Genomic DNA, 22,602 nt, shown 5'->3' on the forward strand with positions numbered 1-22,602 from the left:
ATCCCAATCTCTCATTCAAGGACACTTATCTATTGAAATATAACTATTAGATCTATTAATAATAATAATAATATTATTATTATTATATTTTAACTATTCAATGAATGTCCATCAATAAGATAGCCATTGTTGTACCTTTTTCCTGACCATTCTTGAATAGTCAATCAGGAACGAACATGTAGCATTGTAGGGAAAGACATAACATGCAAAATATTTTTAGGAGATATTGAGAGCACTTTTCATGGAATTGCAACTAGCGCTGATCGATGCGTGGTCAAGAATCCATAAGCAGGATGCGACCGAGAAGCCAGAAGCAAGACATGGCCGAGAAGATAACTACAAGATCCAGCTAAGCTGCAAGATGTGATCGATCTGCAAGTTGTGATTGAGAGGAACAGAGCTTGGCCGAGAGAAGAGGAATAGTAAAAAACAGAGAAATGTAACAAGAGAAGGATCAAGATGACGACTCTTCAATTGCCACAACCGTCCAATAAAGAAGAGAAATGTCCAAAGGATTAGCTGCAACATAGATTTATAAATAGTCAAAGGATTAGCAGAACACACAACAATCAAAATCTAATAAACACATCAAACAAATCAAAATCTTCTTATTTTAGCATAATCAAGTAGCTATATCTTAGGAGCAGTGATAATTCAGTAGTAATAATCTTTAGTTGTAATTCAAGTCTATGATCATATGTTGGACTTGATCTTTATTAAATACAAGCATTTCTTTTAGAAGAAGCATTCTTGCAGTTGCTCTTTTATGACTGATTATAAGTATTTCCTTTTGTTTGATTGCATCGGTATACTGTAAGTCTTTTCATGTGAAAGGCAAGGCGCAACTCATCTTTAGATGGAGAACTCCACCCTTTGAGTATCACTTGATCATTACAAATATAATGCGAGTAGTTGGCTGCAGATGCGGCTGAGCTACAAGATGAGATCGAGTTGCAAGTTGTGACTGAGAGGAACAAAGCTTAGCTGAGAGAAGAGAAATAGTAAAAAATATAAACGTAATAAGAGAATGATCTAGACGATGACTCTTTGATTGCCATAATTGTTCAATAAAGAAGAGAAGCGTTTAAAGGAATAGCTACAACAGAGATCTCTAAATAGTTAGATGATTAGTGGAATACAATCAAATCTAACAAACACATCAAATAAATCAAATTTATCTTATTTTAGCATAATCAAGTAGCTCTAGTAGTAATAATCTTTAGTTGTAATTCAAGTCTATGCTCATACGTTGGACTTGATCCTTATCCAATACAAACAATTATTTTAGAAGAAAGATTTTTGTAGTTGCTCTTTCGTACGTATCCGATTATAAGTATTTTTTATTATTATTTGACTGCACCGGTACACTAAAAAGTCATTTCTTATGAAAGGTAACGCACGACCCATCCTAAAAGGAAGAACTTCAGTCCTTTCTTAAGAAAGTCAAGGCGCAATTCATCTTTGGAGGAAGAACCCCATCCTCCAGTTATCACCTGATCTATATAAATATTTTACGAGCAGTTCAGTAGATAACAAATCTCCTCATATTTTGGTCATATATTATCAAGTTAGACATATTTGTCTATTTCAGGAGCACTTGGGATGTTTAAAGTTGATTGGTTTGAATCACTCATTATATCAATTCTGGTACCCAACACACATTATAGGTGACAGAAAATATAATTCTGGTACCCAACACCCACTATACATGACAGAAAACAAGCTGCGTGCCAACAGCCATATAATGAAATGAGTATATACTTTGGTTCTTCACACATCTAAACCGGAAGAAGTCAAAGAAACTGAGCATTGCCCATCACATCCTGTTAGAGAATCCAAGTTTTCCGCCCTGTTGTGTGCACGAGAGAAGACCGAAATCCTCTGTCAAAGGAATTGAACAATTCAAAAATTCACGAAACGAAAAAAAAAGAAGAGGAAACGCGCATAACATGCATTGCGTTGAATATTGGAACCGGGAATTCAAATGGGCAGTTTTTTAATACCCCAGAAGTCTAACAACACGATGCGCAGGCACTCAGAAGAATGCAAGTGGAAAACTTTAACTCAAATTAAATTGACTAAATTTTAGAAATAATGTCTTCAAGCTACAACCCCAAAATTAAGACTGGTTGAACGAACAACACTATGCCCTAACCGTTGATTCGTAGCCATTTGTTTGTCCAAATAGTACCATCGGATATTTTCATTTTTAGCCGTCCATCACCAATCCGGTAGCCACATAATCGAATGAGCATGAATTTTGGAAGTTTGCAGACGAAAAGATTGCCACAACAAAAGGAAAACTGTCACTATAACCATCCAAACCAACCGTTACATTTGCCGCGTTACGTGTTCTCTCTCTCTCTCTCTCTCTCTCGGGGTGCAACGCAATGTCTATATAAAGGAAAGCCTTCTTTGAATGTATTCATCCCTCCTCCATATTCACATCCTCAGCTCATCCACCACACCCTGTTACTTTCTATAATGGCTTCCATATACCATTGTTTCTTTGTGGCCTTGTTCATCTTAGGAGCTTGGGCTTCTCAAGCCATGGCTCGCAGTCTCCATGATTCATCCATGTCCAATCGCCATGAGCAATGGATGTCTCAATACGGACGCACCTACAAGGATGCAGCCGAAAAGGAACAACGTTTCAAGATATTCAAGAGCAATGTGGAGTTGATAGAATCTTTTAACAGCGCAGGGAACAGATCATACAAGTTGAGTGTCAATGCATTTGCTGATCTGACCAAGGATGAGTTCAGGGCCACTCATAACGGATTTAGGCCCACCCGAGCAAGGGCATCAAAAGCCACGTCCTTCATGTATGAGAATGTTACTGCACCACCTAGCATTGACTGGAGAAAGAAAGGCGCTGTGACTCCCATCAAGGATCAGGGAGAATGTGGTAAGTACTTAGTATACCATTAACCTTCACTTGCCCTCCATTAACCCTCATTAGTGATTGATCTCGTCTATCTGGACCATCCATCGGAACGGCCACTGGATGGGCCACAGCCCAAAGTCCAATTTTGAACCATACAAAAAGTAGCCAACAATATCATTCAAGTGGATGGACAGTACAATTCTATCATTTTCAACTTTTTAGGATAACACTATATCTGCCATGGAATTAATGGGCATTGCAGGCCACTTCTTTTGCATGGTTAATACAACAAAATCAAATATAATTTTTGGGCAATGCTCTATCCATTAGGAGGCAGGTCTAATGAATGGCCAGGATCAATGGGTAAATCAAGTGATGGCCTCTTCTCAAACCCAATGAAAGATAAGAAAACCCAAACAAGAATCTGTAACTTTGTTAATACACAAACTTCTCAAATAAGAAAAAAAGGGAATATGAGATGGATATGTAATGTTTTTACTAAATTGTTGCTCAAATGTTCCAAAATAGGGTCTTGTTGGGCATTCTCAGCAGTTGCAGCCATGGAAGGAATTACACAACTTAAAACTGGTAAGTTGCTTTCACTATCTGAGCAAGAGTTAGTGGACTGCGACAGGAATGGTGAGGATCAAGGCTGTGAGGGTGGCCTCATGGACGACGCCTTTGATTTCATTCAAAGCAACCATGGCCTTACAACTGAAGATAACTACCCATACATGGGAACTGATCGTGGCACTTGCAACACTACAAAGGCTTCGAACCATGCAGCCACAATCAGCGGCCACGAAGATGTACCGGCCAACAGCGAGATGGCACTACTGAATGCAGTAGCCAATCAGCCAGTTTCTGTTGCCATTGATGCTAGTGACTACACCTTCCAATTCTACTCGAGCGGAGTCTTCACCGGCGATTGTGCCACCGATCTGGATCATGGGGTGACAGCCGTTGGTTATGGGGCAGATGATGATGGGACCAAGTACTGGTTGGTGAAGAATTCATGGGGCATTTGGTGGGGTGAAGACGGATACATAAGGATGAAAAGGGATGTTGATGCCAAGGAAGGACTGTGTGGCATTGCCATGGAAGCCTCTTATCCAACTGCATAAGATATAGATGTTCTAATTTCAATTGTCCACTTCTTTAATGTTAGATTTAGAAGCTTCTAGCAATAATGTGATTTTTTATTCGTCATTTAGCATTCATTAATGTAAATTTATTTATTTATTTTTAAAGCATTAATGGAATTAATAAGTTGATATTTTCATGTCCTTATCTTCTATATTTACATAACGCCGGTAGCGTTTGACCAATTTTACCCTTAAAATTAGTTATTGGGGGTGTTAACAGGTACATCTTAGGTGTGTCTGGGCCTACAACCAAGGGGTATTTTCGTCTTCTCAATTCAATGATGCTACATGCATAACAATAAGATGGAGGCCTCGGGAAGCACTGGATACCCGCACTGCCAAACATGAAACAGAGGTCCAGGTTTAGATCTAGAGGAATATTCATTTCTTGATCTTGGTGTTGTTTGGTCCAACAAGCTTTACATGTGAGGCCCACTTCTGCTAACCCAGCTAATTCATACGGTGGGCCCCATGATGAGTGGGAGATCCCCGAAGTCTACTCTTTCAGATGATCACCACCATCTAATTTGGACCCATTAAAAGTGGACGATTGGTTGTTATCGTCCATTAACATTAGATGGCTAGGATAATCTAATTAGGAAGATAAAATGTTGTTTCACCTGAGTCGTATGCTACCTCTTATTTTTTACAGAAAAAATAAGTCGAGGATTAGATGGCCAAGGTTGTTGATAATCTAAACCGTTGACCACTGTTGAATATTACCCATGGTTCGATGACCAAAACCATTGATTTGATGTGATCCAGTGTATCCAATCTTTGTCATATATTTATTGATACACCACTAACTGAAGGGTCACGATCAATCGATTTTGGCGGGCTTGTGAAATCCAGAAATGAAGGGGTGCTAGTTAAGCTATGAGGGCCCACTTGCACCCGAAAGGCAGGCCCCTTAATATCGGGCAGGCTGGGGCTGGAAACTCCCTCGGCCCCTTGAAGCTGTGCCATTAGACCAATTCCGGGTTCTTATACTTTCACCTATATACGAATAATTGATAATGGATAATGGAAAGGTAGCTGTTTAGATACTATAAGTGATAATGGAAGTAACCCATTACATATATGAGAATTACATAGAAGAACCTACACATTTCTACATTTCTTCATAGCACTTTTGTGATCAAAGCAGAGGATAAACAAGCATGATATATGCAGCTAGTGAGGATTAAGCAGCGGTGGGATAAGAAGCCATCATGGCAATACCACATATCCCTTCTTTAGCACCAACATCCCTCTCCATCATTATGTATCCTTCTTCACCCCATGAAGTTCCCCATGAATTCTTCACTATCCAATACTTCGTCCCATCATCTGTCGTCCCATATCCCACAGCCGTCACTCCATGGTCTAGTTCGGTACCACAATCTCCTGTAAATACACCGCTGGAGTAAAACTGGAAGGCAGATCCACTAGCGTCGATTGCGACAGAAACGGGTTGGTTGGCCACAGCCTTCAACAGAGCTTTCTCACTGTTGGCCGTAACATCTTGGTGACCGTTGATCTTCGCCACTGGGTTGGCTTCCTTCTTGGAGTTGCAAGTGCCATCAACTGCCATGTAGGGGTACTTGGCTTCTGTTGTAAGTCCTCTGTTGTGTTGAATGAAATCGAAGGCGCCATCCATGAAACCTCCCGCACAGCCTTGATCCTCACCTTTGGTATCACAATCCACCACTTCTTGCTCGGATAAGGAAAGCAACTTCCCTGTCTTGAGTTGTGTAATCCCTTCCGTGGCCGCTACCGCTGAGAATGCCCAGCAACATCCTATTTGGCAACACCAGATAGCAAGTTAGCCAACAGTAGGTAACAATTTCATGTCCCTTCTAGAAGAAAGTTACACTAATTGAAGAAAATCAGCTAAATTCATGAGTGGGTTATAAAGCTTACCACATTGTCCTTGGTCTTTGATTGGGGTTACAGCGCCTTTCTTTCTCCAATCCATACTAGCTGGCACAGTTACGTTCTCATACATGAATGATGTGGCTCTCGATGCACTTGTTTGAGAGGGCCTAAATCCGTTACGGGTAGCCCTGAACTCCTCGTTGGTTTGGTCTGCAAATTCATTTACACTTAGCTTGTAAGATCGTCCCCCAGCGTTGTTGAAGAATTCTATGAATTCCACATTGTCCTTGAATATCTTGAAACGTAGCTCTTTCTCAGCTGCATCCTTGTATGTGCGACCATATTGAGCCATCCATTGCTCGTGCCTGTCAGACATAGACACTTCCTGTAGAGTGCGGCCCATGGCTTGAGAAGCCCAGACTCCCAATATGAACAAGGCTAAGAAGAAAGATTTGGTTAAGGAAGCCATGGTGTTAGCTGAGGAGTGTATGGATGATCTGATGATGTGATTATGGAGGTGGGTGCATTCACTTAATCTGAACTGAGTTTATATAGGTGATATTGGCTCCCACATGATTCATTAATCTCCATTGCTTTATTGTTACTGTGGTGAAGATGAAGACTAGATATACGTGCCCGATCAAGTGTATTGATTTGGATAGCTAAAATGACATTTTTTAATCTAACCCATCTTCTACTCAAATTTCGTTTACGTTCCGCTTCTCGCTGCTAACATCGTATATTTCTAGCACACTTTGACAAGGACGTGGTTTGGGTACTACGCCTGGCCCGCCTGTCCCGAGCTCCAAACTGGCTGTGGCTCTAATGGTATCTATGGGTTTTATCCACACCCTCCATATTGTTCCAGACAATTTGTAGTTATAAGCTTAAAAATGAAGCAGATCCAGGGCCCAAGTGGACCACACAGTGAGGATTAAACACATACTGTGGAAAACTTCTTGAGGCCACCTTGCGAATGAGGCCCATCATTGAAAACTTCCTAGGCTCACCATGGATTGTAAGTTACTTTACATAACAGCATGCTTGGAACCTGGGATTAGGTGGTAATGGTATTGCATTGCATCAGGCGGGATATAAATTCTGTTTGGTGCTAGGAATTGATAGAAAGGATTAGATTAATTCAGGAATTTGACCTTCCAATCCTAGCACGAGATGTAAGTGTGTTTTTGGTGGATTTCCAAACCCACTGCATTTTTATTTGCCTCACGATTGATGCATATGTTTATCAACCCGTCCATCCACACGCACCCTTTACATGTGCCACTCGAGTTGCATGTGAATATAGGCAATTGGCATTAATTGTGAAATTTGGTCCGTTGATTACAATTTCACCATCCACTAAATATTGATTTCACATAATACAGTGTTGATGAATTCAATCCTTAACCTGAAAATAGATGATCAAAATACCATGGCATTTTCAAACATATAATCGTTATTTAATAATGGTTTTAGTTTCATTTAAATTCATGTTTCCAAACAAGACCCGAGCTACTTATGCCTCAAGTAGCTCATCACAGTTTCTATTCATTCAACAGAAAAACATGTCCGTTAAACAACTTATTTATCAACCAAAAAGCTAAAAAATATGTTTGTTTTCCAATATCTCATGAGCAATTATCTCTTAATTTTGTTTGGTCTACTCTTAATATCCACCATCCATCATGTGAGGCCAAACTTTGATGTGGACCATTCATTATGCTGGGCCTACCTTGGCCCTATCATCAATGGGAACTGGTCATCATGTGGGACTAACCTTCAATGCATGCAGACTATTCACCTTGAGAGGCCCATCTTCGATGTGGGTTATCAATTATGTGGGCCTACCTTCAATATCCACAATCTATCATGTGGAGCCCACCTTTGACGTGGACTGTCCATCTTGTGGGTCCCACCTTCAATGTGGGCCATTCATCATTAGGGGCAACCTTTGATGTGGACCATCCATTGTGTCAGGCCCACCTTGGATGTGGGTCATCCATCATGCAGGACCTGCCTTGGATTTGGGCCATTCATCATTAGGGCCAACCTTTGATGTTAACGATCCCTTATATGGGGCTGCCTTGATCTGGGCCATTCATCATGTGGGGCCCGCCTTCAATATCCACAACCTGTCACATGGAGCGCATCTTTGATGTGGATTGTCCATCACGTGGGCCACGCCTCCAATGTGAGTCGTCCATTATGTAGGGCCCACCTTACCAACCTTTGACATGGACCGACCATTATATGGGGCCCGCATTGATAGTTTGTGACAACAGGGGATAACAAGGACGAAAAGATTGCTATAACAAAAGGAAACTGGGTCCAAACGATTACATTTGCCCCGGTTCTATTGCTCAAAGCGGATTGTCTGTGTAACCCGCCACAGGGCAATCAATGGTCCAGGCGTGCCCACAGAAATTTTGGGCCTTCCTTGTTTGGGTTGGGCTTGGGCATACCAAAATTTAAGCCCACTTATTGTTTTGATTAGCTTGGTGGCTTCAAGTCCCAGCACTGATAGTTTAGGAATCGTTTGGATGGTAAGTTACTTTACCTAAGAGCCTACTTGTAACGTAAGATTAGGTGGTATTGCATTGCATCAGATGGGATATAAATTGTATTTCGTGGGATTTTTAGTGGATTGTTGATGCATCCACCCCATCCATCATATGTGCCCTTTATGTGTCACACTCAAGTTACATATGAATATACATGACTGGCATTAGTTGTCAAATCTGGTTAGTTATTAACCATGCACTAAATGTTGATTTCACATAATATAATATTGAAGAATTCAATTCCAAATGTGAAATTGGATGGTTAAAATACTGCGGTATTTCTAGACATAATTGTTGTATAATAATGGGTTTAATTCCGTCTAATGCAATGCGACGCATCGATCTTATGCCTCATGTACCTTATCAAGGTTTCTATTTATTCAGCAAATAAGCATATTTAAACAACTTAATTATCAACCAAAAAGTTAAAAAAGTATATTTGTTTTCTAACATCACATAAGTAATTATCTCTTAATTTTGTTTGGTCTACCTTTAATATTCACCATCAATCATGTGGGGCTAACCTTTGATGTGGACCATTCATTATGTTGGGCCTACCTTGGCCCTATCTTCAATGGGAGTCGTCCATCATGGTGGACTAACCTTTAATGTGGACCATTCACCTTGAGAGGCCCATCTCGATGTGGGTTATCCATTATGTGGGGTTACCTTAGATGTCGGTTGTCCATTATGTGGGGCTCACCTTGGATGTGAGTCATTCCTCACTACGGGCCAACCTTCAATGGGAACTGTCCACATGTGGGGCCTATCATCTATGTTATTGTCCATCATGTGGGGCCCACCTTCAATATCCATCACCCATCACATGGACCCCACCTTTGATGTGGATTGTTCATCGTGTGGGTCCCACCTTCAATGTGCGTAGTCCATAATGCAAGGCTTGCCTTCGATGTGGGTCATTCATTCTTAAGTGGCAACCTTTGATGTGGACCGTCCATCTTGTTGACCCCACCTTTGTTATGGGTCATCCATCATTCAGGGCTTGCATTGGATGTGGGCCATTCATCTTTAGGGACCAACCTTTAATGTGGATCATCTGTTATTTGGGGCATGCCTTGACAAGGTCCATCCATCATGTGGGTCCCACCTTCAATATCCATCACCCGTCACGTGGAGCCCACCTTTGATGTGCTTGTCCATCACATGGGCCACACCTCCAATGTGGGCCATCCATCATGCAGGGTCTGCCTTGGATATGTGCTATTCATCATTAGTGGCTAACCTTTGAAGTGGACTGGCCATTATATGGGCCCACCTTGACGTGGGTCATCCATCATGTGGGGCCCACCTTCAATGTCCATTGACCATCTTATGGAGCCCACCTTTGATGTGGACCATACATCGTGTGGTCCACACCTTCAATGTGGAGTCATCCATCATGCGGGGCTCTCCTTGGATGTGAACCATCTATTATGTTGCGGACCATCTATTATGTTGCCAAATCCAGAAATTGTTGATGTATATTAGTGGTCCTGACGGATGGACCAGATTTGGGGTTGCTCGATGTGGGGTTAGCAGCAATGGTAGTGTGGGTTGATTTGGGATTGGATTGCCGACAGGTGATGATCAATGAAACTTAATCACCAATATGATATCATGTAATAATATATTAACCTAATACTAGGGATGATTTCCTTCTCCCATTTGATATTAACTTATAGGAAAAAATACAATCACAAAGAAAATTGTACACATGGTATAATGACAAAAAGGTAAAAACTTATATGGTGCTAACAGAAATGAAGGGGAGTTAGTTAAGCAATTGGGGCCATTTGCATCCCAAAGGCAACCCCTTAATATCTGGCAGGCTGGGCCTGGAAATGCCCTCGATCGGCCTTGAAGCTGAGGGTATTTGACCAATTTCGGGTTCATCAACATGGTCGAAAGTTCTCTGTGTACGAAACAGAGACTGGAAACGTAGCTGTTTGGATACTATTAAGTGATAATGGAAGTTACTCATTACATATATGAGAATTACATAAAAGAAGCTACACATTTCTACATTGACATTTCTCCATAACACTTTTTTATATCAAAGCATGGGATAAAAAAGCATGTTATATGCAGCTAGTGAGGATTAAGCAGCGGTGGGATAAGAAGCCATCATGGCAATACCACATATCCCTTCTTTAGCACCAACATCCCTCTCCATCATTATGTATCCATCTTCACCCCATGAAGTTCCCCATGAATTCTTCACTATCCAATACTTTGTCCCATCATCTGTAGTCCCATATCCAACGGCTGTCACTCCATGGTCTAGTTCAGTACCACAATCTCCTGTAAATACACCGCTTGAGTAAAACTGGAAGGCAGATCCACTAGCATCAATTGCAACAGAAACGGGTTGGTTGGCCACAGCCTTCAACAGAGCTTTCTCACTGTTGGCCGTAACATCTTGGTGACCGTTGATCTTCGCCACTGGGTTGGCTTCCTTCTTGGAGTTGCAAGTGCCATCAACTGCCATGTAGGGGTACTTGGCTTCTGTTGTAAGTCCTCTGTTGTGTTGAATGAAATCGAAGGCACCGTCCATGAAACCTCCTGCACAGCCTTGATCCTCACCTTTGGTATCACAATCCACCACCTCTTGCTCAGATAAAGAAAGCAACTTCCCTGTCTTGAGTTGTGTAATCCCTTCCGTAGCTGCTACCGCTGAGAATGCCCAGCAACATCCTATTTGGCAACTCCAGATAGCAAGTTAGCTAACAGTAGGTAACAATTTCATGTCCCTTTCTAGAAGAAAGTTACACTAATTGAAGAAAATCAGCTAAATTCATGAGTGGGTTACAAAGCTTACCACATTGTCCTTGGTCTTTGATTGGGGTTACAGCGCCTTTCTTTCTCCAATCCATACTAGCTGGCACAGTTACGTTCTCATACATGAATGATGTGGCTCTCGATGCACTTGTTTGAGAGGGCCTAAATCCGTTACGGGTAGCCCTGAACTCCTCGTTGGTTTGGTCTGCAAATTCATTTACACTTAGCTTGTAATATTGGTCCCCAGCATTATTGAAGGATTCTATGAATTCCACATTGTCCTTGAATATCTTGAAACGTAGCTCTTTCTCAGCTGCATCCTCGTATGTGCGACTATATTGAGCCATCCATTGCTCGTGCCTGTCAGACATAGACACTTCCTGTAGAGTGCGGCCCATAACTTGAGAAGCCCAAACTCCCAATATGAACAAGGCTAAGAAGAAAGATTTGCTTGAGGAAGCCATGGTGTTAGCTGAGGTGTGTATGGATGATCTGATGATGTGATTATGGAGGTGGGTGCATACACTTACTCTAAACTGAGTTTATATAGGTGATATCGGCCCCACATGATTCATTAGTCTCTATTGCTTTATTGTTACTGTGGTGAAGATGGAGGCTAGATATACGTGCCCGATCAAGTGTATTGATTTGGATAGCTAAAATGACCTTTTTTAATCTAACCCAGCTTATACTCAAATTTCGTTTACGTTCCGCTTCTCTATGCTAACATGCATGATATCGTATATCTCTAGCACACTTTGACAGGGACGCGGTTTGGCTACTACCCCTGGCCTGCCTGTCCCGAGCTTCGGACCGGCTGCGACTATAATGGGCTACCGTGGTATATGGGTTTTTTCCACACCCTCCATATTTTGCCAGACAATTTTAGGTTATGAGCTAAAAAATGAGGCAGATCCGGGGCTGAAGTAGACCACACAGTGAGGATTAAACGCCTAGGGTGGAAAACTTCCTGGGGCCACCTTTTTTCTTTTCTTTTCTTTTTTTCTTGGGGCCACCTTGTCAATGGTTCCACCATTGAAAACTTCCTGGGGTCCACTGTGATGTTTATTTGCCATCCAACCTGATCATAAGGTCATATATACCTGGATTAAGAGAAAACACAAATATCAACTGTGTGGTCCACGTGACCCTTCTATCTCTTCCTCATTTTTGGGTTCCAAGCCTAAAATGATATGGCAAATTGGATGGATGGTGTGGATAAAAGCCATACATCACAGTGGCCCCTCGGACAGGCCGGGTACCTCATCCCTTTGGTAGGCGCAAATTTTTAGCATAAACCGGCACAAAAACAAGCGGTTCTGCCCATTAGGTGGATCATGCCATTGGTTAGCATCCCTGATGTTCAGATCCTACTAATTTTTCCGCGAGGAGATATTCATGTACTTGTCTCCTTTTTCTTCTTTTTTTTTATATTAAAAAGTGAAAGATGCACAGAAAGATATGAGGGGCTCCTGGGGACAAAAAGGAGCCAGGAGAGCCCAAACAACCGTGTACAAAAAGCAGAAACGAGAGCACAGCCCTTATGTCTCTCATAAAGAGCCAAAACCCAACTTATCTAATCTATAAATTAAGACCCTTAACTCTAATCGGGAGGTCCGAGAAAGAAAGGTATGTGAAGTTTTGTTGGGACGATGCAGCTGCCTTAGCCAGCTCATCAGCCAGACCATTTGCTTCTCTCGAGACAAGGAAAATCACAAAAGTACCTCTGGTTCTTAAGTCTCTGATCCGCGTCCACTAATATCTCCATTTCCAGGCTGGGGAAGATTTTCCAATGAACGTGTCCACCACACATTTAGAATCGGATTCGAGAAAAATCTGATTATAACCCTGGCTAATACAAATAGACATAGCATCATAAGGGGCCCGGAGTTGTGCTCTATTGTTGGTGCCCATACCGTAACCATGGGAGAAAGTGAAAAGAAAGGAACTGGAAGCGTCCCTACCAATCCCGCCTCCCCAAGCTAGACCAGGATTTCCAAAAGCTGCGCCATCCACGTTCACCTTAATCCAACCTTCTTTTGGTCTGGACCACTTGACCACCTGAAACAATTTAGTCATAGGGGGTTCTGCCGAATACCAAGACGTTGGAGGAGAGAAAGGTCAGACCGGCTGAGAGATCCGGTGTCAGTGATGACGCGGCTGAGACGAGCGAGCCACCAATTTATGCGGTTGACAACCGTTTGCACGGAGGGGCGAACATTTTCAAAACGAGTTGCATTTCGAGCCTTCCATAACTCCCAAAGAATAAGACAGGGAATGATGCACTGAATTTTAGAAGGCCTTCGATTAAAGGGCTGGAGGATCCACCAAGAGGACAACCGCTCCAAAATAGATTGCTGATGGGGAAGGTGGAAGCAAAAAATGCCATTGAAATACACCCACACACCGCCGGTAAGGCATCCTCTGATAAAGAGGTGGTCGATGGTTTTCGGATGAGGAAAAGACGAAGAGTGATCGTGCCCACAACAACAACATTTCGATGCAAGGCTGTCTCCCCTCCGCTAAATTCTGTCATCTGTTGGAATCGCTCGCTGTGCCAATCGCCATACAAACATAGATATTTTTAAGGGGAGAAGAGGGTTACAGATATTTGCTGCTCCCACCATTTCTTGGTGTCTAGATCGACATAGATTCTAGGCTGATTTAACAAAGAAAGTGTAAGTGCTATAGTTTATAGCCCCTTTTTGTTGTCAAATTTGTGGTGCAAAAGACACTGTTATGAAGCTTGCATATGTGAAGAACAAAGCTCTACTCAAGATCAGCTTTGATTGACAAGCACTGTTCACACCTTAAGATCTCAAGAAGCTTTTAAGTTCAACCTCAAGATCTCAAGAAGCTTTCAAGTTTGAGCTACATCTAGACTTCAAGTTTCATTACTTTCAAAGGTCTCTCGTCTCTAAGTTTCAATGTCCTTACTTCACTATTGAGGTATGACTGACCTTAGGTTGACCTTTAGAGTAGGCCATTTTGGATACATAATTCATATATTTTATATAAGTGAGTTTAGTCTGTTCTAAGACTAGTCCTGAACTTTGTTCGACTAGTCCTAGCACTGCTTCGACTTGTCTAAGAATTTCTTGGATTAGTCGTAAGTTTGTTGCAAATTTCAGAAATTTTTTGTTAGGCTTCGACTAGTCTTAGGGACTGTCCGACTAGTCGTATAAACAGTGTTGACTGTTACTTTGACCAGTCGTAAACCTATGATTCAAAGTATATTGTTGAAATTCGGCTAGCTTCGATTAGTCATGAGCAACCTACGACCAGTCGAAGGAGACCTACGACCAGTCGTGAAACTGGCAGATCTCATCGCGCCTGAATTTTCAAATATCTGTTAGTTCTATGACCAGTCGTAGAGATCTTTAGACCAGTCAAAGACGTGATTTGCTCACCTATAAATAGAGCACGAATCTCAGAATAAAATAAAAAATTCAAGCTAATTTAATTCGGCCTTCTGAGAGATAAGTCTGTGCTCCATTTAAGCTAAGTGTGCGTATTTAATATTCTCTTTCTTTAGCTTTTCAAATTGATTTTGTTTCTTGTATTCCAATCTGATCTGAAAAAGAGGAAGTTTCATTTTTCCTTTTTCTAGAATCAAAATCAATTAGAACTAGCCCCATTTGGTTTAATTTAAAATCTATTAGAACCTAGAACCATTATAAAGTGAGTATTGGACATTGAACTTTGACATTCAAATCTCTACTCCAACTTGGTTCTTTTGGGCTGCTACATCGAAGGAGAAATTCAGGTATTTTACGTTTATGTAATTTACTTTCATTTGGTTTTCTTTTGGGATTTGCCAGAAAAATCTCATTGTATTGATTATCTGAGGAGAGCCAGGAAAACTCAGAAGAGAGATTTTTTTAATTGTGTAAGCCCACAGAGAAAGACACAATTGTGAAGGTTTTGGGTGAACCTGGAAAACCTATCTTTGATAGTGAACGCTGATATCCCCTGTGTGAGGATATTAGGAGTGGAGTAACTGTGTGGTTGTTTATTAACAGTTGGTGTACACACAGGCGAACCACTATAATCCCTTGTGTTTTGTGGTTGTGTGGTTTATATTTTATATCTTTAATTATTCATTTGTGGGATGTATATGTGGATGTGAATGTTGTAATCATTTTATTTCAAGCTGAGTGGGGAATGTTGTAATAGTTTAGATTTATATTTCTGCAATTTATTCATTGCTATCTCTTTATCAGTTGACCTTTAGTTTCTCTATTTGTTCTAGTAAGGTTGCCCTGTCATTTTATGGTGCATGGTTGTCCTTAGAACAATCAATATTTTGAGGTTGCACTCCGCGTTGTATATTTGATTTATTTATTTAGCTATCTCTCTTTCTTTATTTCCGTTGTATTTATTTTAAATTTGGCATAGTCCTATTCACCCCCCCCCCCCCCCCCCCTTCTAGGACATAAAGCTTGGCCATTTCAGAAAGAACCCGTGCGATTGAGAGGCCAAAAACGCTTATCCGGGGCTGATGAAGTGCAGAAGCCACTTACGATAATATGGTGAATAATCTCCTCAAGCAGAAGAGTGGAGACGTGATTCAGGATAAGTAGGCCATCCTGATTGAGGACATCCTTAACTGAAAGAGAAAGAAGATCCGCAGGGATGGGATGGAGGGTGAAATTCAGCAGAGGGCCGAGGCCAGACCAATTGCAGCTCCAGAAATTTATCTCCCCCTGGCCGACGAACCATTGTGAAGCAGTTTCAATAATGTGGGGCAATTTTGTAACTTGTTTCCATAATGGAGAAGAGGCATACTGATGAACGGAACCAGATACAGCGGTCTGCGGCTGACCGTATTTTGAGGAAACAAACGCAGCCCAGATAATGGGGGCACTGCTGCGGAGAAGAGTCCAGGCCAACTTGAGGCGTAGGTCTTTGTACTTGTCTCCTTCTGAAACAGCTCAAATGTCATAAATAATCATATGTGCACGAGATGGACGGTAAATAAACTTTAGTAGCACCATTAGTAGTTTGTGAAAACAGGGGGAGAATGTGGATGAAAAGATTGTTATAACAAAGGAAACTAGTCCAAACTATTACATTTGCCCCCGTTGCGATGGCTGCCTCGCATAAGCGGATTGCCTGTGGAATTTTCCATAAGGCAATCAATGGTCCAAGCATGCCCACTGAACTTTTGGGCCTTCCTCATTTGAGTTGGGCTTGGGCATACAAAATTTTTGCTGGAAACTATGGAAACACCCAAAGATGAATTAAGAAAAGTACATGCAATCGCATAACCAAATCTAGATAGGAACAATATGAATTTTACATAGAAAAACCTTTATATGAAAAAACCATAGTGCAAAGCGACGAGTAATGCACTATGAAAATAAAAATTATAAGAGATCGAGTCTTACCAATTCAAACAAGCCTCGAATATCTTTTTACAAGCCCTAGCTATGCCCTTAAACTCTTAAGAATGATTTAGAAAACCCTAATACACATCTTTCTCCCAATCCCGATTACACTTGTTATATATACTAGTGTTATAACCAGAATACAAAAAAACTTATGCACTTAAGCAATTTTGCGCACATCTTCGATAACATTGACACCCCATTGAGGAATAGTTGATGGTATCGAACTCCTTCGATGCCATCAGGTAGCAACACTAAAACGTTCTAGCAACCAACATGGATTTTTCAGATTTTCTCAATGGGATAGATCATCTTGTACTTGTCAGAAGTCTTCAGTCCGCTGCTCGACCGGTCGAGCGGACCGCTCGACCAATCGAGGGTCCACTTGACCGGTCGAGGCCCGCTTGACTCAAAGTCCAGTGAGCTCGCTTTTTTTGGTGTCAGTGATGCTCGACCAGTCGAGAGTCAGGCTCGACAGGTCAAGCAGGTTGCTCGACCAATCGAGGACCTCCTTCGACTAGTCGAGGTTACGCAGATCTTGCACGGACTATGTAAATTTGAGGCGGTTTCTGGATTTTTCCAGACTACGTGCGTAAGTGGAGTTTCCTAAACTATAAATAGGGGTCCCTTTGGCTATTCTAAAGTATTTTAAAGCTTTCTAAAAGTTTTTCAAGGGTTCCTAAAAGGGTTTTTGGGTTATAAAAGGGTGTAGCAAGGGTGAGATTCGAGGTTGTTCGAATCGGGTAAGTTCTCTCTCTTGTAATTTCTATTTCATAGTGGATTTCTGTCGCTTTGTGCTGTGCTTTTTTCCCGTAAGGGTTTTCCACATTAAATCTTTGTGTTCTCTTGCGATTAATTGACATTATTGGATTGCTATCCTAGATCTAGATCTGTGTGATTCTGCAGCATAAATCCCGAATACATCTGTCGATGGCATTGATCTCTGTTTGATGGCATCGACAAACCCTGTTACTAACATATTTAAGACATCAACAACAATCTCCATCATGTCTTCAATTTTCATTCATCATAACTCCTTATCAATCCTCATCTCTAATCCAACCTTCCATCATAGTTCCACTATTGCTTCTCGTGCACACTCTGTCTTTCATTTATGCTTTCGCTAAGTACATAATTACACATAACTTGAACTTCTTTGTGGGAACCATCTTATTAAGCATGTCAGCTGGATTCACGCTTATGTGGATCTTTTCTAGAGACACACCTCCTTCCTAAAGCACATGTTGGATAAAATGATGACGCATATCAATATGTTTAGTACATGAGTGATAAACAAAGTTTTTAGCTAGATTGATCGTACTTTCGCTATCACAATTGACCAGAACAGCCTCTTGTTGAAGTCTCAACTAATTTATCATCCCCCTCAACCAAACATCTGCCTTAAATACTTTTGTAACTACCATATATTCAAATTCGATTATGGAAAAATCCACCATAGACTGAAACTTAAAAATCCAACTGATCATTCCACCCATTAGCAGAAATGAGTAACCAGAGGTCGACCTTCTATTATCCATACCGTTCGCATAATTTGAATCCATATAGCCTACTTAGCTTGGCCCCTGATTTTCAAATGTTAAGACGTAGTCCTTCGTACATCGAATATATCAGAGTAGCCATTTCACTACCTCCTAGTATTACTTGCCAGGGTTAAACATGTATCTGCTAACAACACCCACTATATGTGAAATATCCATTCTTGTACAGACCATGACATACATGAAGTTGCCAACTACACTCGAATAAAGCACATGAGACAAATCCTTTTTTATCTATTTTAAGACACTGTTAAGAAGATATCTTAAAATAAGTTGCATAGAGAATGTTAACCAGATTTTCCTTGTTTATCCTATACTTCATCAATACCTTCTCAAGTATTCTATCTGAGATAGCCATAATTTGCTTATCTTCCTGTTTCTGTATATGTCAATGTCGAGAATACTCCTTGTGGCCCTCAGATCTTTCATTTGGAATGTCCCTGATAGTTAAGTCATTAGTATGTTGATCTCAGACATGCTATGACTAGCGATGAGCATGTCATCGATGTACAAAATCAAGATAATGAATTTTCCATCATTTAGTGTTTTGTAATAGACACAATAATCATACTTACTCTTGGCAAACCTTTGACTCATCATGAAAGAATCAAATTTCTTATGCCACTGTCTAGGCGACTGTTTCAAGTAGTATAATGACATCTTCAACCTGCAAACCTTGTTATATGTGTATTTTGAACCTTTTGATTGCTTTATGTAAATCTGTTCTTCCAATTCTCCACGGAGGAAAGCAGTCTTCACATCTATTTGTTCTAGCTCGAGATTGTATTAGGCAACCAGCGCCAATACGAATCTGATTGATAGTTGCTTCACCACCAGCGTAAATATCTCAGTGAAGTCCACAACTTCTCTGTGAGCATATCCCTTCGTTACCAACTTTGCCTTGTACTTATCATGTTTCTTCTTGAAGATCTACTTGTATCCGATCACTTTTCGGCAGATAGAAAGCTCCACCAGCTCTTATGCCTTATTCTTGTACAATGAGTCCATTTCATCATTCATCATTGCTTTTCACTTCTCGACTCTAGCTCATCAAGAGCTTCTTGAAAAGTAAATGAATCCCCTTTCATCAATAACCAATATGGATTTTTTAGATTTTCTCGATGGGATTGAGCATTTGTTGATGGGATCGACATCTGCTTGATGGTATCGAGTGGTCTGTTGATGGAATTGATAGACCCTGTTTGTAACGTCTCGAAAAAATCCGTATAAAGATCCGAGTACCACCTCAGGTAGAAACCGCTGAGGATCAAATTATGAAGGAATTAGACGAAAGTTAATTAACTACTAAACTGAATTAATCGATGAATTAGCTCGAATCACTTTCTATATGAACTGCAAGACCCAAAACCAGCAAAATCGCTAACTCTACATTTTCTAAAAACCTAAGATCAATCTCAAAACCCAGTTGCTCTCGGGAGCATCTTGAAACTCTGTATCAGACCTAGACCGCGAGTCGAAAGCCCGATTAATAGGAAACTATATGGTTATGACCGCCTTACTGGGCTTGAAAACCATCTCAAAAATCAAGTCCAAATAGTATCCAAAAACACACAACTTGAGCCCGGAGCGAAGTGTGTGAGAAACGCAAATATCTTCAAGAGAGATAGAGTGATGAGAAAAGAGAGAGTGAGAGAGATAGTTGTTGGGATTCGTTCCCACCGCTCCACGTGCCGAATCATCCCTCCTGTATCGCTACACCATCGAATCTGAAACCATTTTGGGTAAGAAATCCTAACCCTAATCTGTTTTAGGTATCCCAATAGTAGATCGGTGAAATAACTAACCTATTTCATGATTTAGGTAGCCGTTGTGCCATAGACGAAGGCATAGTGTTCGAACTAAGTTCGATACGAGTTTACCAACGGAAGGTGCGGACTACAAACGTTTAGGTTATGGTTTTCAAAGCTTTCAATGTCAGTTAATGATTTATGACTGACTTGATTGCTATCACATATGTTTAGATGCGATGTTTTCCACGTATTATATATGAATTATGTTAAAATTAATGCATTCCATGTGTTTGTTGAAATGTTTGTATGAATATGAAATTATGATTTGTGCTTGCCATGATTGTTGTTTAGGAATACATGATTGTTGTACGTGTGGCAACTCCCTTGTGAAAGGATTTGCTATAATATACGTCATAACTAACTTATTACATGTATGTGGATATGTGTAGTCTAAGTGTTTAATAAAATGTCTGAATGAGAAAATGCTTGTTGAAATGTATTTAATGAGGGTGTTGAGATAGGATTCTCAATTGCCTTATCTATCGCTACCGTTTCCTTTATATAATCTCTCTTACTATTATGTGATTTATGGATGAAATGCCTATGTATGTTAACATGTGCACTATGTGTTTGTTAAAATACTCAAATGAGATTTATATTTGAATTAGTTGTCACATGTTGTTTTTGGCTAGCACATATGAATGCTTATTGTGTTTGAGTATGATTGGGACTGATACGTAGTTCAAGCAATCGGTAACGGTTTACGATAAGTGGCCGAACTACTTTCACCACGACAGATACGTCTGATGAATTTGAGTCGTACGGTGATTATCGACAGTGGTTAGGCCACGAAGAGTGCGTATGCGCTCCATGTCAATTAATTCAATGTGCACTCGTACCAGTCGAGCTTGTCAAGTAACCCGATTGGCCTAATGTATGTTCACCATGAATGGACGCTACTGTTTGAATCTAAGGTACCACTTACCATTGAAAAACTCGTTTAACCTTGGTACCACGATCTGCTAATACTCATGAGCTGGGCATGATGGTATGGGACACCATGGTCGAGCTGTCGGCCTATGTTGGGATGACGAGCCTCCCCGTAGTGTCCAATGAGCAAACCAAACTCGTGAGTCGAATACGGTTGTATGGGACACTATATTCGAGCTGTCAGCCTACGCTAAGGTGACGAGCCTTTCCCGTAGTGACCTTGAGTATGAAATAGGCCTACGATCGGGTGACGAGCCCCTCATAATGACCTCGAGTGTGAATTAAGCCTATGCTGAGGTGACGAAGCTCCCGTAGCAACCTATAATGTAAACTCGTGAACTTGTCTATCGTATGTGATTAACTATGATTGATGACTCTAGATGGATCATTATTTGGGTAAATGATATAAAATGAGGTACCTTAACTTTCTGAATCTGTTGTATGAATATGTTTAATTAAAAACTTGGCTAATACGACCATACACCGCATTGCATGTGCCTTTGGCGTGGGTGTTGAGCACAGTGGGAGTTTAGCATGTGCGACCGTGAGATGATGTCGCAGAGGGAGTGCAGGCGATGGCATGTATCATTAATACATATTATCCATGCATTAACCAGAGTACTTAGGAATGCTTATTGTATTACTTTATCATTACTACTTAACTGAATTGATAACATGTTAACCTTTGCCTTATAGCTCCACTGAGTTGATCACTCACTCCCACTCTGGAACGGTGTTTTAAGACACCGACCAGATTTTGTTGTAGTTGCAGATGATGATGCGGCTTACGAGTTGGAGCCGGTCTTCTACGACGACGAGGAGTTCTCCTACTTGCAACTCTCTGGTGGGTCTATGTAGACTTAAAGTTGCGTCACCGGGGCAACAGAGATATGGATTAGATGACATTACACTTTATCATTTTGTATATTTTGGAACTATACATGTAATTATTCAGCTTAGTGACATGATCATACTCTGGGGTTTATATCCACTTACACACTTTATATATCATCACAGTCTTTCGCTTGCTTAATTTAATCACCTCTAGAGTATGATATATTGATTTGGTATAATCCCACTCATGGTTAATGCATAAATATGGATAACATTTAATCATCATTATCTATGTTGCATAAATGATGCGTTGGAACTCGGGAGTTGAGCATCTGCTCAACCCTCGATTTGCAGGGTATTACAAGTTAGTATCAGAGCATGATTTGGATTAAACTGGACCTGGGTTATAGACACACGACGCACACTAACATACCTTGTCTCAGGGGGGAGCGTTAAAATGTAGAAATGATCGTAGGATTCCAAGTTTCGCCAACGGGCAAAACTGTCTGTTGAAACAGGACCCGTACGCATCTGTGATCATGTGAGGTGATCCCAGTTCTTTTTAGACCGTTAATTGACGGGTTTAGATGATAATTTAACATATTTCACACTCAAATAACTCGAAAAGCGTGAATGTGCGCGAAATAGGACCCGAAACGACTCAAACAGACTCAGGGGCCTAAACGACGCAAATCGAGGGGGGACCAAAGTGGACCCTACACATTTCTGGCACCCTGGGGGGATGCCATTGCCGTAGGTCTAGTGGACCACGATGGCATCGCCCCAACCGCGAGCCCTCCGGTCCGGTTTGTTTGGGCCTGTCGGGCCGCAGTGGGCCGGTCGGACCGGC

The 22,602-nt window shown here is 41.1% G+C and overlaps 3 protein-coding genes across 3 annotated transcripts; 1 reads left to right on the forward strand and 2 right to left on the reverse strand.

Moving 5' to 3' along the window:
• The first annotated feature begins 2,049 nt into the window (after positions 1-2,049).
• Positions 2,050-4,153, forward strand: LOC131241051 (senescence-specific cysteine protease SAG39-like). The gene is made up of 2 exons (XM_058239680.1): positions 2,050-2,908; positions 3,416-4,153. The coding sequence occupies exons 1-2, from the start codon at positions 2,248-2,250 to the stop codon at positions 4,009-4,011; spliced, it is 1,257 nt and encodes a 418-aa protein (XP_058095663.1). The 5' UTR covers positions 2,050-2,247; the 3' UTR covers positions 4,012-4,153.
• A 1,062-nt stretch (positions 4,154-5,215) lies between these two features.
• On the reverse strand, positions 5,216-6,403 carry LOC131239141 (senescence-specific cysteine protease SAG39-like). Its single transcript, XM_058236698.1, has 2 exons — positions 5,935-6,403; positions 5,216-5,811 (listed from the first exon to the last, which is right to left on the reverse strand). The coding sequence occupies exons 1-2, from the start codon at positions 6,356-6,358 to the stop codon at positions 5,216-5,218; spliced, it is 1,020 nt and encodes a 339-aa protein (XP_058092681.1). The 5' UTR covers positions 6,359-6,403.
• Positions 6,404-10,484: 4,081 nt separating this feature from the next.
• On the reverse strand, positions 10,485-11,692 carry LOC131238740 (senescence-specific cysteine protease SAG39-like). The gene is made up of 2 exons (XM_058236348.1): positions 11,269-11,692; positions 10,485-11,144 (listed from the first exon to the last, which is right to left on the reverse strand). The coding sequence occupies exons 1-2, from the start codon at positions 11,690-11,692 to the stop codon at positions 10,549-10,551; spliced, it is 1,020 nt and encodes a 339-aa protein (XP_058092331.1). The 3' UTR covers positions 10,485-10,548.
• Positions 11,693-22,602: the final 10,910 nt, after the last annotated feature.

The sequence above is a fragment of the Magnolia sinica genome, chromosome 3 (assembly GCF_029962835.1).
Source record: "Magnolia sinica isolate HGM2019 chromosome 3, MsV1, whole genome shotgun sequence".
NCBI classification, from domain to species: domain Eukaryota; kingdom Viridiplantae; phylum Streptophyta; class Magnoliopsida; order Magnoliales; family Magnoliaceae; genus Magnolia; species Magnolia sinica.